Raw genomic sequence first — 13,996 nt, 5'->3', positions numbered from 1 at the left:
TCCATTGTCATCTTCACTAAAAGACAGACCTGTGAAAGATTACGTGGATATCATGGCAAGCTTCAACTGAAATGGGACCTTACCTGTCTCATTAATATTTCAAATATGTTTGAATGCACTATGGCAAAAAATATATTACTCTGAAACAAATTCAGGTAGAAAGAAAAAGACAAGTTTCATTAAATAATGAACACACAGTGTATGAAGCCATCCTGAGATTCAGCCCCATAGTGTCAACAAAAAAAATCCTGGCGTTCTACTTATAAATAAGACAAAATTATCTATTCATTTAGGAAAAGTAATCATGCTCAGTTAGACACACCAGACAAGCATATGAAAAGAAAAATGGCTTTGAAGCTGCTCCCAAAGTCAAGCCTAGACAGCTTGAGGAGAAAACTCTGCCATCCAGGATTAGGTATACATTAGAAAGTCTATTAAATAAGTGGTGTGAATCGGTGCTTCTTTTTGTTGTGTAATGCTTTTGAATCTTAAAAAGAACATTAATGCAATAGAGCTCATTTGCCAGTACCTACACACCTCTGTAGAAAACAACCCCCAGATGAAGGTGTTCCCTGTAAGCTGGGTATTAGCAGGGGGCCCAAGCAGAAGCTGCTCCCCTCCTGCTGCCCTGCTTGTTCTACAAGCAGCACAACCCACCACTGGTGTGAAGATACAGGGCTGGAATTGTAGCTTCCACTGCTAAGCCTGGAAGAATAATAACAGGGAGGGAAGGGAGGGAAACCTTGTTACTTACATCGACAACGGGGACAAACACAGTTATGTTAAATGCTGAAGAGCTTTGGTCAAAAGCCTCCATCGTTGTCAGTGGGCACGGTGGGGCTGGGGTGGGGTTGGACTTGGTGACCTTAGAGGTCTCTTCCAACCGTAATGGTTCTATGACTGAAACTTCTGGGTGAGAGCAGAGCCACTCGTGCCAGGCACTCAGAGCAAACTCTTCTGCCACCTTCTGTAACTGGGGGGATATAGCATTCATGGAAGAGCATTCCCGATCCCTCGGTGCCCACAGGAGCACTGCAGAGAGGAGAGTGAATCGCAGAGCCGGGCACCTGTGCTGCTGTGATAACCAACCAATGGGGCACAGAATCACAGGGGTGCCCAGGCACCTCCCAGGTGTGTCTGATGTGGAGAAGAATTTCCTTCTGGACACAGTGTGGACTGGTTTTGCAATACACCAATGCAAGCTGTCTGCTGCACCCGGCCTTTGGCCATACTGATGAATCACAGCGCTTGCTTCATGATGGACTTGCTTCATCAGGCAGCACTCAGCCTGGCTCTGCACAGCCCAGGGATGGACACAACCCCGAGAGGCCTCTCCTGCATCCCCAAGCTTGAGACTGAACGGGCAATTGAGAAAAATAACCATGAACAATGACTGCTTGACAATGGCAGCAAATTGGGTTGGTGCTCCAAATGGCGCTCGATTGCTCAGTGCAGATGCTAATTGGAATAGTTCCTCTCTGCGGCGCAGTCAGCACAAATCTCAAAACCCGAGCTAGCTTCTCCTTTTCTGCAGGCCATCTGTCATGCTAATACATCTCGCTGCCGAGAGCTGATGCCTGGGTTTTACTTCTAGCATGGCTACAAAGAGAACGCTGCGCTCCCCGAAGCCAGAGCGGTGCTGTGAGCTGTGGGTGCTTGGTGCTGAGGGAACGGGTGCCCTCCTGCAGCCTGCACACCTCACAGTGCTCCGAGGAGCAGCTGCAAAGCAGCCCCTCTGCTGCTGCCTCTCTTTCTGAGGGATCGATTTATCCCGGTACCCGTGATTGCATCTCAAGGTGCAGTTAGTGATTCATTCCCTTTAATCATACAAACAGATATTGAAGAGGTCTTCAGTTCCCTGGGATAGGCTCTTTTAATAACAACCACGTTCTCACTTGTTTTCTTTTCAAAATAATAACAGAAAAACTCATTGGGGTTCTCGGTCTCAGCACAGCCATGAGTAAGTGGGGTCAGCCCCACCCCACTTGCCTGGTGCTGCAGCTTGGTCAGCACTGGTAGCTTTTAGTAGGGCACTATTTACTGAAGGGTCAATTCTGTCCACACCAAAGCTTTCAGTTCTTATCAACAAAAATCCATGCGCTGTGTGCAGCTGTATCCCCGAGGTAGCTGCAGAGGCCGTGCAAATCAAAGCTCAGCCACCAGGAATCACACCAAAGAGGGGTTTATTGACACATTCCTTTCACCAGAATAAAAACTGCTCCATTATATGGAAAAGCTTACGTCCTGGAGCTACGAACCCAGAGAAGGGCAGGATATCCCCCTTGGCTAGCAGAAAGTTCCCACTCCTGCTCTCCCACTTCTGCTCCATGCTCTGCCCACTCCTCCATGCTCCTTACCCAACTCTTGGCTCTGCAATCACTGTTTCCCTTTTCCAAGCCCACGCTCTCGTTTGGCTTCGTTTGCTCGAAGGCGCTGCATTCCCTCTGTCACAGCACTACTTAAGTAGCACTCCAGAGGCACTTCATTCTGCTCTGAGGACCTTTCATATTCTGTTCCCAGTCACAGCATTTTCTCTGTCTGCTAAGAATTCAAGAAACTTTCACCTTGCTGTTATTTTTTTGTGTATCCTTGCTTCCTGAGATGCGTTTCACGCGTGTGTCTGTGTGTAATGTTACACATCACTCTCTCCACACCCTTCAAACCTTTGAGGCATTTGAGGACCAAAGCAAACACAATATCAGGACAGTGATGGTATTGCTTCGCTCCTCTTCTGTCACTGCTTGGTCCCAGAGCAGCACTTTTGCCACCGACTGACTTCACTCTCACCCAAGTTCACTGCTCAGCACATACACTTGTGTATCACTGCAGCATCAGTGCCCCTTGTGCTCACTGGGTTATATCAGCACCTCACTGTTCTTAAACAGTATAATACATACATATATCTGTCATCTACCTATGAATTTACCCCAGTCTTTGCTTATTTTTAAAGTACTTTTACTTTATTTTGTACCTACCCTGCAGCCGGCGCTCCTGGGTGCCTCCTCGCTCCGTTTCCTTCTTGTTCTCGAAGTCGGTGCAGTGCTCCGGGACGGGGAGAGCACCGGGACAGAAGAGGCTCCGGGACGGGGAGAGCTCCGAGCGCTGCAGTTGCGCGGTGCGCGCAGGAGATGGAGCTCCGCGACCGGCAGCTGCGCGGACCGAGCCCCGCTCTGCCCGGGATCTCTCGGTCTGGGGGATGAGGTTGAAGTAGCCTCTCCGGAGCGGGATGTTCCGCTTCTCAGCGATGAGCAGGTCGGGGTGGAACAGTCTCCGCAGACTTGTTCTGCAATATTTAAAGGATTTTTTTAATGGAGAGGAAGGAAGAGGAGGAGGAAGAAGGAAGGAAAGGGAAAAGAGAAAGAAAGGGGAAAGAGAAGGAAAAACGAGGAAAAAGGAGAGGAGAAGAAAGAAAGAAAGAAAGGAAAAGAAGGCATGCATGTTTGTTAAACATGTTGTCATTCCTCCGGCTTTCCATTTTTCTGTCTGTGGAATCAGTGATGAACTTTACAACCTCCCACGTCTTCCATGAAGGAAGGATGGACAGGATTCTCCTGTAGCTGGAACTTAACTACTGATCCATGCCCAGGTGAGTGGGAGCCCCAGAGCTGCCCCAGTGGCATTCATTGTGCACTGTGTGCCTTTCCCCTCACATCCCAGCCGTGGCAGCACCCCTCAGCTGGTGCTTGGCATCCAGGCACCCAAAGCAAAGGAAAAGCAAACGTGGGTGCTCAGTGCCAAGAAGCAACCTGACCCAGGCAGGGAGTGAGGGGGTTGTGCCGAGCCCCTGCTTTGTCTGTGCAGCCCAGGCTACCAGGGAATCATCCCAGGGCTCCAAAATATTTTGGTCACTGGGGGTTCCCCCGGTCTTGCCCGTGAAGCTCCCTCATAGTTCAGGTGCCACAGGGAGCTCTGCTTCAATTTGCACCATGAATGCTTGATGCCTGTAGCTGGATGCTGCAGAACACTGCTCTTCCTCCACCCACTGCCAACCCCTGGGTGGGTTCTGGCCCATCCCTCCCCTCATGGCCTGTGCCTTGGTCTGCTGGGCTGAAGGATCATTGCCTTAATGTATTGTATTATTATACTGTATGATTCTACTGCATTCATGTTATTGTAACTTGTTTTCTTATTTGCACTTTGCATTATAAATCACAAAAAATGTTAACACCCTGACCAAGACAGTGAGAAACAGTGATTGGGATTTCCTATGGGTTTCTCACTGGAGTAACCCTCTCAATATTGCAAACTACAGAGCATCAGGAGTTCACAGCAGACATAGGATCAGCCCAAGGAAACATGCAGGTTTGACCTGATGGCCTCACCCTCTGCCCCATCTGAAGGTCTCACAGCCTGACCAAGGAAACACAGAGGTCCACACCATCCATGTGCCTTCAGACCAATGGATCAGGCTGGGAGATCTGTTACTACAGAGCTTTACATGGCATTTCATTTTCTCAGCCCTTGGGCTCCAGGAGGAGTCACCCCGAAAACCCAAGAGATGCTTTGTGGGCACATCCATGGCACAGGGGCTGAGAGACACACCCAGCTGGCAGTGAGACTTCACCCCGAGGCAACCCCAGCATCATCCCCACTGGAGGCACTGAGATCCTGCTGCATTTTTAATTGCGAAAATGTATTTACATGAATAAAATACATCTTCAGCTGGGGCCATGACCTACTTTTCATGGGAGGATAAAACAACAGCAGGTTTAAATTTTCACTGTGTTTATTTCAGCCGTTCTCAGGTAGATCAATAGGAAACCCACAAGCACCAGAATGCTTTTTTCCACAAATTATCCTTTTCCAATTGAGGTGACTGCGGGCTGCTGCCTTGCCGTGATGGAGCCTTTAACTGTCAGATCAGTAGAGCAGTTTTGACAGCATATAGCTAATATGGAAATAAATAATTTGATGGGGACAGGAGCTCTATGTACACGTTCCACACCGCTAGGGAGACCTCCTCTGTTTACCCAGGTTATGGATAATAACAGTAAATAATAGATAAGCCGATGTCCTGGGCAAACACAGCTCGCTCTGAAATTCATTGAGCACCGCAGGAATGGGGGATGCTCCCTCCCGTCATTCTGTGACAACAGAGCACACCGTTTGCTTTTCAAGGGCAAACAGAAGATCTCACTCGGGTGTTTGGACTTGTCTGGGACCGAAGCAAGACAGGTTTGAAGCCCTATTATGTTAAGGTCTCTGGGTGTCCCCTGGGGAGGGGAATGTCACCAGTCTCCAATTTGGCCTCAGCCACCAACCCACAAACCCACGTCTCCTGTACTGGGACAGCTGTGACATGTCCTAGATGGGCTGAACACATTCCCCACATCACAGGGAGCAGTCAAGGCCTGCTCACACCCTGCAGCCACATGGCAGGAGCACACTGACACCCGGTGCTGACATAACAGCACACAGAGACATCAGGCACAGCTGCTCCTGCCAGCATCCCTGTGTGACACCGACAGCGTCCCCTGGCTCTGGACATGTCCATTTCCCCACAGAGGTAAAACCTCCCAGCTCACTTCCAGCTCAGCTGAGTGACATCCTGGCATTTATTCTAATTAACTCTTGTTAATTAAATAGCATCTTTCAGCTTTCTCCGCAGATTTCTCCCATGAAGCTGCATTGGGGAGCTGGCATATGTTACGGAGCCAGGCAGATGTGAGGACCTCGGGGCTGTATTTCCATGAGTGCACACCCCATTAAAGATGTTATCACTGCAACCAAATAAGAAATGTATGGGTGTTTCTATCTCCTCACACCTCTGTATGTCTCCCAGTCCCTCTCACAGCAGCCCACATGCAGCCCATCAACCAGCAAGCACTGTGCCTGTGCCTGATTTTGGCTGGGATGTGTGTGTAGGAAGCCAGGGGATGCCAACACATGCCCACACACTTTGCTGGTTAGCAACAGAGCACTGGGTCCCTGGGATCTGTCTGCATGCAGACTTACAGGTGCCTGATAGAGTTAGGGCAATACAGGCTTCATTCCAAAAGGAGCAATTAGAACAGAAAGCGAGCAGGCCTAGCTGGAACAAAGCTGCTCTGCTGCCACAAGCCACAGCAGCTACAAGGCTGAAGGGATCCGAGTCACCCAGCTCCTCCTCTGCATCCTCACACGTGGTTCTCACAGAGAAATGGATTCATTCTGCTCTAGCATTAAAGATTAAAAGCAGCTGCAGCTCATCGCAGCCAGAAGATTTATCAGGAGCTGATGTCAAAAGCGATGGCTTGCTGGGGAATAACCTTGGATGCTGGCACTGCATGTTTTGGAGGCATATTAATCACAATTTGAGCGTGAATAGTTCTCCTCTCACTGGGAATGGAGAGAAGGGTGAGGATTAGGGATCTCTGCAAAGCTTTGAGTAAAAATGCTGAACAGAGCCTGTGGCACAGAGCGTGCAGGGCAGGAAACCATCCCCACAGAGCCAGTGTATTCCTCAGACACCAGGACTGAGTCTGGCAAGGCAGCTGAGTGGGGCTGATCTGCGTGAAATACTGCTGCAAATATTCTGCAGATGAGAATAATCATAAGATCTCCAAATCAGTGTGACCCATTGGGCTGTTACCCACCTGCAGCCCCAGAAAAGAACAGGTGATGGGCAGCACTATGCCATCCAAAGTCACCTCTCCTTTCCTTCAAAGCTGCTGCATCCTGCTTTGCAGTTACAGATGCACACAGGGTGGGAGCTGCAGCCATTGCCTGGCTGTTGTAACTGCTGTCCCTGAGGTCCCTGTGGTCCAAAATCTCAACTATAGAAAACCTTATACAGAGATAAAGCGAAGCAGCAGCTCTTCCCTTCCTATAGGCTGCTGTATCCATGGGAACGGGATGCAATTTGGTATCTGCACAATAGCAACAGATAGAAACCCCGTGGTGCACAGAGGAGAGGACGGCAGAGCACCAAGAGCATGGCAGGGCAAGGGGAGCACCTGCTGGGTCACAGCTCCACAGTGTGCAGGAGAGCACTGACTGCAGAAAGAAAAGTTACAAAGCTGATGTGGTCCTCAGGGAAGGGGAGATGGCAGAACCACCTCAGCCTGTGCAGCATCGGGGGGGGGGATACAAAGGAGTGTAGCAGGAGGCCCTAAGAGCAGGGAGGAAAATGTCACTTTTATTTTATATTAAAAGCGAAAGAAATGAAGAAAGGAAAGAAAGAGGAAAAAATATTCTCAGCTACTTCTCATTAGTGGAGGAAAGTAGCCCTGGTGGCTGCTCTGCCCATTCACAGCACTCCTGCCCCATGCACACTCGCACTGAGCTGCTAACAAGAGAGCAGTGGGGAGAAACAAGAGTATTCCATTTCTTCAAGGACCTTAAATAACCCAAAACCCCATTTGGGAAAATGAACACACAACCATGACAAAGAGCATTTATAAGGCAGAACAAGGGCTCACAAGCAGAGCACTCCGCACTAGGAACCACCAACCTGCACACACTGTGCCTTCATCTGCTCTTTATCCTGCTCAGCTGGGCTGAAACCCACCTGCACAGCCCCTGGAGCACTGGCTGAAGCTGGTGGAAGGGCTACACCTGAAGTGGTAGGGTTTGTTCTCCCCATGCCAGCAGTAGATGAAGCAGAGCATGTCCCAGCAGAACCTCATTATTCCTGGCTGTTTAATTGTTGCTCACTACTGATCTCTAATGAACCTGTTGCATCCCTGCCTCATGAGGTTTCTCAGGCTGCTCCTAACTGAGCCTGTTCCCTGCAGGACCCATTTCCCTTAGTAGCAAGGGACAGGTCCAACAGGAGATACAGCCATAAAACGCCTCAGGGGTGTCCTCACTGGGGCTACAGAGAGGGCTGTGATTTAGCTAAAAACCCAAACACGTAATCCTGGCATTCCATGATTCACTGAGGAAGCTGCAATCAAGGGTCTTCATTCTGCACTAGCAATGGAGTTTGTGCCTCAATTACCACACTCCCAGGCTCATAACTGGTGCCACATGATGACAATCTCTCCAGTGAATTAAAATAATTACTCTTTTAATTCACTCCTAGACTCTGCTAAACCCTCTGGAGCCTTGAGGAATGCCCCAGGTTCTTCCACGCCTTCTGTTAGTGTAGGCAGACACTTAAAAGTGAATAATTCGATATTTAATTGCTACAAAGGAAAGTTTCATTGCAGGATGGGGATGTCCCAGGATGCTGGGCAGGACTAACCACACTGAGCTGATCCCTGTGTGGGGAGGCAGCCAGGCAGGACAGCCCATGTGCATTGGAGCAGCAATGGAATTTGGCATCTATGCAGTCCTGAAGATCTCCTTTGCAAGAAGAGCTGAGAACATAAGGGATCCATCAAGAGAAAAATGCAAAGGCAACAAACAGCTTTTGAGCCACCATCAAACAGCAACATCAAACCCAGAAAACCAGACTGAGACCATCCTGCCTACTGGGACTGCAAAGCCACCTGTTCACATCACAAGGCATTCAAGGTCATACTTTGGGATCCACTAGCCAACTTCAGCCAAGTTTTCCTGGATGGATGGATGGGCAACGAGGACATCATTCTGAGGTATGCTTACAGCAAGGTCTCCAGGATGAGCGGGAGCATCAGTGCAGACAGCAGGGGCTGCTCAAGACTTGCACCCAATTTTGGAGTAGCTTATAAGTAACGATAAAGCATTGCAACTTCCATTATGCAGTGTAATGCAATGAAAAGTGCAGCAACAACAGCAGAGCAGCAAGGTCACTGGCTGCAGCAAGTGAGAGTTTGCTTAAATACAACAGCTGTGAGCACAGGAAAAAAAAGGGAAGAAGGTTCTTACCTTCAGAAGGCCTCAGGTACACAGGGATTTCCAGCAAAATCCCCTCACCTCCACTGCCAACCCTTAAATGAGGTCTGGGCAGGGGTGGAGCCAGGATCCACCCCTTCCCATCACTCAGATACATTGCATGCACCTGAGCTCCCCTAGGTTGGCCCTGCCTTCCCACCAGGTGCTCAATCACTGGTTCAGGCTGCGACTTAGCATTTCCACTACATGTAGTATGCTACAAATGAGGTGAAATATACGTATATTCTATTTGTTTTAATTACAGTAAGACAAAACAAGCTCAAATATACCAAGAGTCCTTGGAGGGTTTTGTTTTGCACAACAGAAATGTTCAGAAAGGTTCAAAATAAGATCAGAACTCAAGTTTGAGGAAGCTCCTTCGGAGAGGCAATGAGCCTGCTGCTGGTATGGCATGCTTGGTCTGACGGATGCTCTCAGCCTGGCAGCATTCACTCTCCTAGGACCAAAGTGCATCATATGACAGCATAAAATGTACAACCTCAAAACAAGGCTCATACACACACATAAAAAGCAGCAAAAATTCCATTTTTTTCCTGCCAAATTAAAACATAGATCAGCTACTTTCCTACGGTGGACTGGTGCCATTATTTTCAGCTATGCCACTTTGCACCAGTTGGGGTCTTGCCTTTCACTGAAATAACTTCCATTGCAGGTAGGGCTTTGTTCAGATGGACGTGATTTCCCTCAATTTTGTGCCTAACTTTTCCCACAGGAAGGTTTTAGGTAGTTTTCCACTGGATGCTGCACTGAAATCCTCCCAGCCACTCTTCAGACCCCATCACTGGGATGGCGAAGGGAAGGCGATGCCTGAGCACCCACGGCTGCAGAGCCTCCAGGATGGGGAAGTGACATTGGCCATGGAGAAGTGCCAACCTGCTGGCGCCTGAGCCTGCTGAGGTATAGTCAAGAAAGATGGCTATTTCCCATTGCAGCCTGGTTAAAAGTGATACCAGCAACGAGAGGTATTGACCAGCAAATATCCAATAAAGACAACTTTCTTATTTTTCTAATGAGGACTATTTCTTGGAAATTCACACAAATCCTTTACACCTTCTGGTGCTCAGGCCAGTGAGACTACAGTTAATGACAGCCAAATGCACAAACTTTTGCAGCCTACCTAAACCAAAAAAAAATGAACAGTTGTTTTTCCCTAGTTCTACTCTATTTTCTTTTTCTGCTATTGAGTTGAGCCTTGGCTTTCTTCCTCAGGCAGAACTGCTGTTCGCTCAGCATGGAGACCTGAAAGAAGAGGGCTCTGGGCAGATTTCAGTTATATAGAGAAAAAATAAATAAATTAAAACAAACAAACAAACAAAAAACAACGAAGAAAGAAAAACATTCCCATCCCCTAAGTTACATTATCGATTATATAACCAATCTCTACGGTTATATTTATGCTCCTATAAACAGACAGTTGCCCTGAAACAGAGGCCTAAAAACGACGAGTGGAGTGAGGACGGCGACCACCGGCCGCTGGGACCACGGGGTGGCTGGTGACGACGCTCAGCATGGGGACGAGGACATCTGGTCGTAGTCGGGGCACTTGAGCAGAGCCGGGTAGCTGCTGTTCATCTGCAGAGACGCCTCGCTGGAGATGTCCGACGGGCTGCGGCCCCGCGCCCACGCGTCTGGGTGCAGGAATTGCCCCGAGTAGTCGGAGCAGTTGCTCAGACGGGGACGGTAGAAGCCGGGGTGAGGTCGGTAAATGTCCTCAGCGGTGTATCGCTTCATGAACAGGTACACGGACATCACCCCAGCGCTCTGGAGGGGAGAGAAGAAAGATAAGTGGCTTTCTTTGCCCTGCCGATGGGTTGCAAGCGCGTGAAGGAAAGTCACTTCCCCGCCCTGCAGTGAACATGGTGGACCAAACCCATCTCCCGCTCCTCCACATGCATGCTCCATATCAAATAGTGATTAATTGCTCTTACAGTCCTCTTTTTTTCCTAGCCTCAGCACCCATAACAATGCTCAGTGGCCAAGAGCAGACAGCACCCATTACAGGGATGTCCCAGAGCTGCCAGTACCTCCGTGAGAAGGAATGAGATGGCGGAGAATGCGAACGACCAGCCGTATTTGTAATTGAAGAATGTCTCTGAGTCCTTGGTCCTATTGAGCATCTCATCGTTAATGCTGGATATGTAGAGGACCAGCCCCACCACCAGGGACAGACCTGGGAGAACCAAGGAGGAAGGCAGTGAGAAATATTTTGGGGACGAAGCTGGTGAAGCAGCACTTGCCGTTAAGAGCAGAGTGGCAGGTGAAACTCTAGAACTGTGGAATTGGGCTTGAAATAACTGGGAAAGGAGGGCTACCAAGGGAAAACCTTGCCCAGCAGAACTCACCCGACAGGATGAAGAATATCCCCGACACGAAGGCGAGGATGGTCCTGTGCGGCCGCACGTGGCCGATGTTGCTCAGGATGAAGCCGATGAACATGAAGAAGAGGCTGACCAGAGGGAAGGGGGTGGCAGAGCGGATCATCTCTGGTGGGACAGGAGCAGAGGAAAGCAGGGACAGATCAGTGCCCTGCGTCCTGCCCCACGCTGCATGAGCCCCTGGCACAGGTTCCTCTCTTCTATGTACCTTTGCTAATGAGCTGAGTGGAACCCATTAGAGTTTGCATTTCTGGGAGATTTCATGTGAAATGTTACACAGAAAAGAAACCCCAAACATTGGAACTTGCATTTTTTCACATAGAAAATGTGGACGCATCCCTGCTTGGGAGCTCAGGGAACCAGGAGCTTGTACAACAAGGACACAAAGGGGTTTATTGGGGAGGTCTCTAAGGGCCCTTTGGAGCCTTGCAGGGATGCAAAGTTCCCACCGAGTCACTTACTCAGGACATTGACTGTGGATTCAGACGTCAGCTGGATGTTCATGGGCATGACGTATTCTATAGTGAAGCACCGGCCACGTTCCTCACCTGCAGCAAAGAGAGACAGAGCCAGGCCTGTAGTGTGCAAATCCACTTGGTTTTGGTGGGGGATGAAGTGGCTTTCAAATTAATTTCATTGCATGTAGGAAAACAGCCATGGTGTTCAGTGCTGCTCCCATCTCAGTGCTTGTGTTTGGTGCTGAAGAAATACATTGGTCGCTACCATCTCCCTGTGAGCTGCCCGGCTTTCAGGTGTCACTGCTGAAGGAGTGACTGCGGGACATGGCCCCGAGGTGCCAGCACTTGCTCAGAAAAGCACCAGCTGAGCCAATCCCATATATGTGTGTGTGGGCATGCCGAACAGGACCGTGCTAAAATCCCCACTGTCACAGTGCTTCCACTCATAAGCTTGGAGTGAATTTGCTCTGAGAGCTCCAAACATCACTGTGGGTTCTGGGATTTCCTTGGACCTTCCAGGGGAGCTGCCTGAGAGCAGCTGGGATTCTCTTGTACCCCAAAACACAATCCTGTGGGCAGAGGGTTTGGGATCACCCGAGAAGATCCACTGGAGCCCCTCCCTCCTCACAGTCCTGGATGTGTGTGTCCAACTCTCATTCACTCTGGCTTTGTCTGACTCAAATGACTTTGCCAAAAGCAGCATGAGAGGAGGGAACGTTTCAGCTGAGCTGAATCCCAATTTCGCAGGGACAAAACAGAGGGTTTGGGTGGCTGCCCAGGCACTGTGATGGGCCGAGGGGCCATGGGGCTTTGGCCGAGCAGCCATGGGGTCCTGCACCACAGCAACGCACCCCGCAGAACTATGTGCCGGGGCAGGTTTATCCACCTGGCTGCAGGCACGAGGTGACTGCGCTTCTTACCGGGGGCTGTGCCTGACTTTGGGAGCAAAATAGCACGACAGGTGGGGGACACGTTGGGGAAGAGGCCGTACCTGCCAGGAAGCAGACCCTCCAGAGCCCCGCGTGCAGTGACAGCTTGATTTCGGCCGACTGGTTCTGGGGCTGGACGATGCCCTCCTCCAGGTAGAGCCAGTAGTCGGTGCTGACGGAGATGCCCAGCAGGCCGAGGCCGCAGACGGCGAACACGCTGCTGAGCAGGGTCAGCGCCCTCCTGCTGCAGGCGCTCATCCCCAAAAGCATGGGGGGACCTGTGGGAAGAGGGGCTGCGGCCACCGGCGCCCACCGTGTTGATTCTGTAGGGAACAGAAGTGACAAAAGCATTCCTGGTCACCATCACGTCTTTACCACACTATCGGCTTTCCTCTTCTAGGGTAAAAAGCCACAGGCACCAGTGTGTGAGAAAGCAGGAAGATGGGAAAATGGCTGAAGGGCTGCGGCCTGGCTTTGGCCAACATGGACGAAGGAAGCAGAAAACCTTCCCTCGTTCCCTACATTGCCCGTGCATGGAAAATTCCGATTTTTCTTTCATTTTTGCTGATTTGTGGAAGTTATCAGTACTCATAGTGCCTTGGTAGCTCTCAGAGATGCCAAAAAAATCCTCCCAGCTTGCACTTTCACACTTGAAAGCCTCCCAAGATGCCGTTCAGCCATACAACCCTCACACAGCAAACCGAGCTCCCTTGGGCAGCTCAGCTCTTGGAGCGTACAGCCCTGAAAATGTGCATCCCCACATCTGTCCTACAGCCAGACCTGCCCACAGCTTCACGTCAGTGTGGGGCTGGAGAGAGAAAAGCAAGGAGTGCTGCTGGGAGACCCGCAGAGTCTTGAGAGGGAAGGAGAGAGGCTTTTCTTATCGCATACCACCGGGGAGAAGGCAGACAAGTACACGTTGGTAGGAAGCAGATGTACTTGCACCCTTGAGCGCTGCAGCAGCTCTGACAGCCCTCTCCCATACGAAATCAAGATTTGGCTCTTCCTACGTTCACACCGAGCCGTTTCCCAGAAGGTACCGACCTACGGGAAGGGGAGAGCTGTCACTTACAGACAGCACAAGCAAACGCTCCAGCTCATGCTCCTGCAAGCTTCCCACCTTTGCTAGAGATCTATTTTTAAGGTTGTTATCTATCTGCACCCCCCGTAGCCCAGCAGCCACAAGGACAACCTCGTTGTCAATGGAACAGACCCACACACAGCTGAAGAAGTTGGGACAGCACTCCAGAGCTTTATGGGGTGGCAATGTGCCATGCCCTATCCCTGCACAGGTCCAGCAATGGGACCACGCAAAGCACACCTCCCCTGGCTCATCCCCCTTCTACCTAACTCAGAACCCTATCTTCTAGTTGCCACATCAAAATGAACAGTGTTCACTACAGAACGCCGCATCCCTCTTGATATTTTGGTGCCA

General features: G+C 50.1%; 1 protein-coding gene across 1 annotated transcript; it reads right to left on the bottom strand.

Annotated features, from left to right (window-relative positions):
- On the bottom strand, nucleotides 8,979-12,881 carry CACNG5 (calcium voltage-gated channel auxiliary subunit gamma 5). The gene is made up of 5 exons (XM_021415040.1): nucleotides 12,624-12,881; nucleotides 11,636-11,722; nucleotides 11,142-11,282; nucleotides 10,824-10,969; nucleotides 8,979-10,560 (listed from the first exon to the last, which is right to left on the bottom strand). The coding sequence occupies exons 1-5, from the start codon at nucleotides 12,829-12,831 to the stop codon at nucleotides 10,303-10,305; spliced, it is 840 nt and encodes a 279-aa protein (XP_021270715.1). The 5' UTR covers nucleotides 12,832-12,881; the 3' UTR covers nucleotides 8,979-10,302.

The sequence above is a fragment of the Numida meleagris genome, chromosome 17 (assembly GCF_002078875.1).
Source record: "Numida meleagris isolate 19003 breed g44 Domestic line chromosome 17, NumMel1.0, whole genome shotgun sequence".
NCBI lineage: Eukaryota > Metazoa > Chordata > Aves > Galliformes > Numididae > Numida > Numida meleagris.
The sequence above is the reverse complement of the archived record's forward strand: the minus strand, read 5'-3'. Positions and strand labels throughout refer to the sequence as shown.

What these genes read in the sequence shown, in the direction of transcription:
- CACNG5 (XM_021415040.1), bottom strand. Translation starts at nt 12,831, where the DNA reads ATGCTTTTGGGGATGAGCGCCTGCAGCAGGAGGGCGCTGACCCTGCTC. An exon ending in ATCCACAGTCAATGTCCTGA is followed by an intron (nt 11,283 to 11,635) that starts GTAAGTGACTCG and finishes CTGTCCCACCAG; the next exon opens with AGATGATCCGCTCTGCCACC. An exon ending in TCTCATTCCTTCTCACGGAG is followed by an intron (nt 10,561 to 10,823) that starts GTACTGGCAGCT and finishes TCTCCCCTCCAG; the next exon opens with AGCGCTGGGGTGATGTCCGT.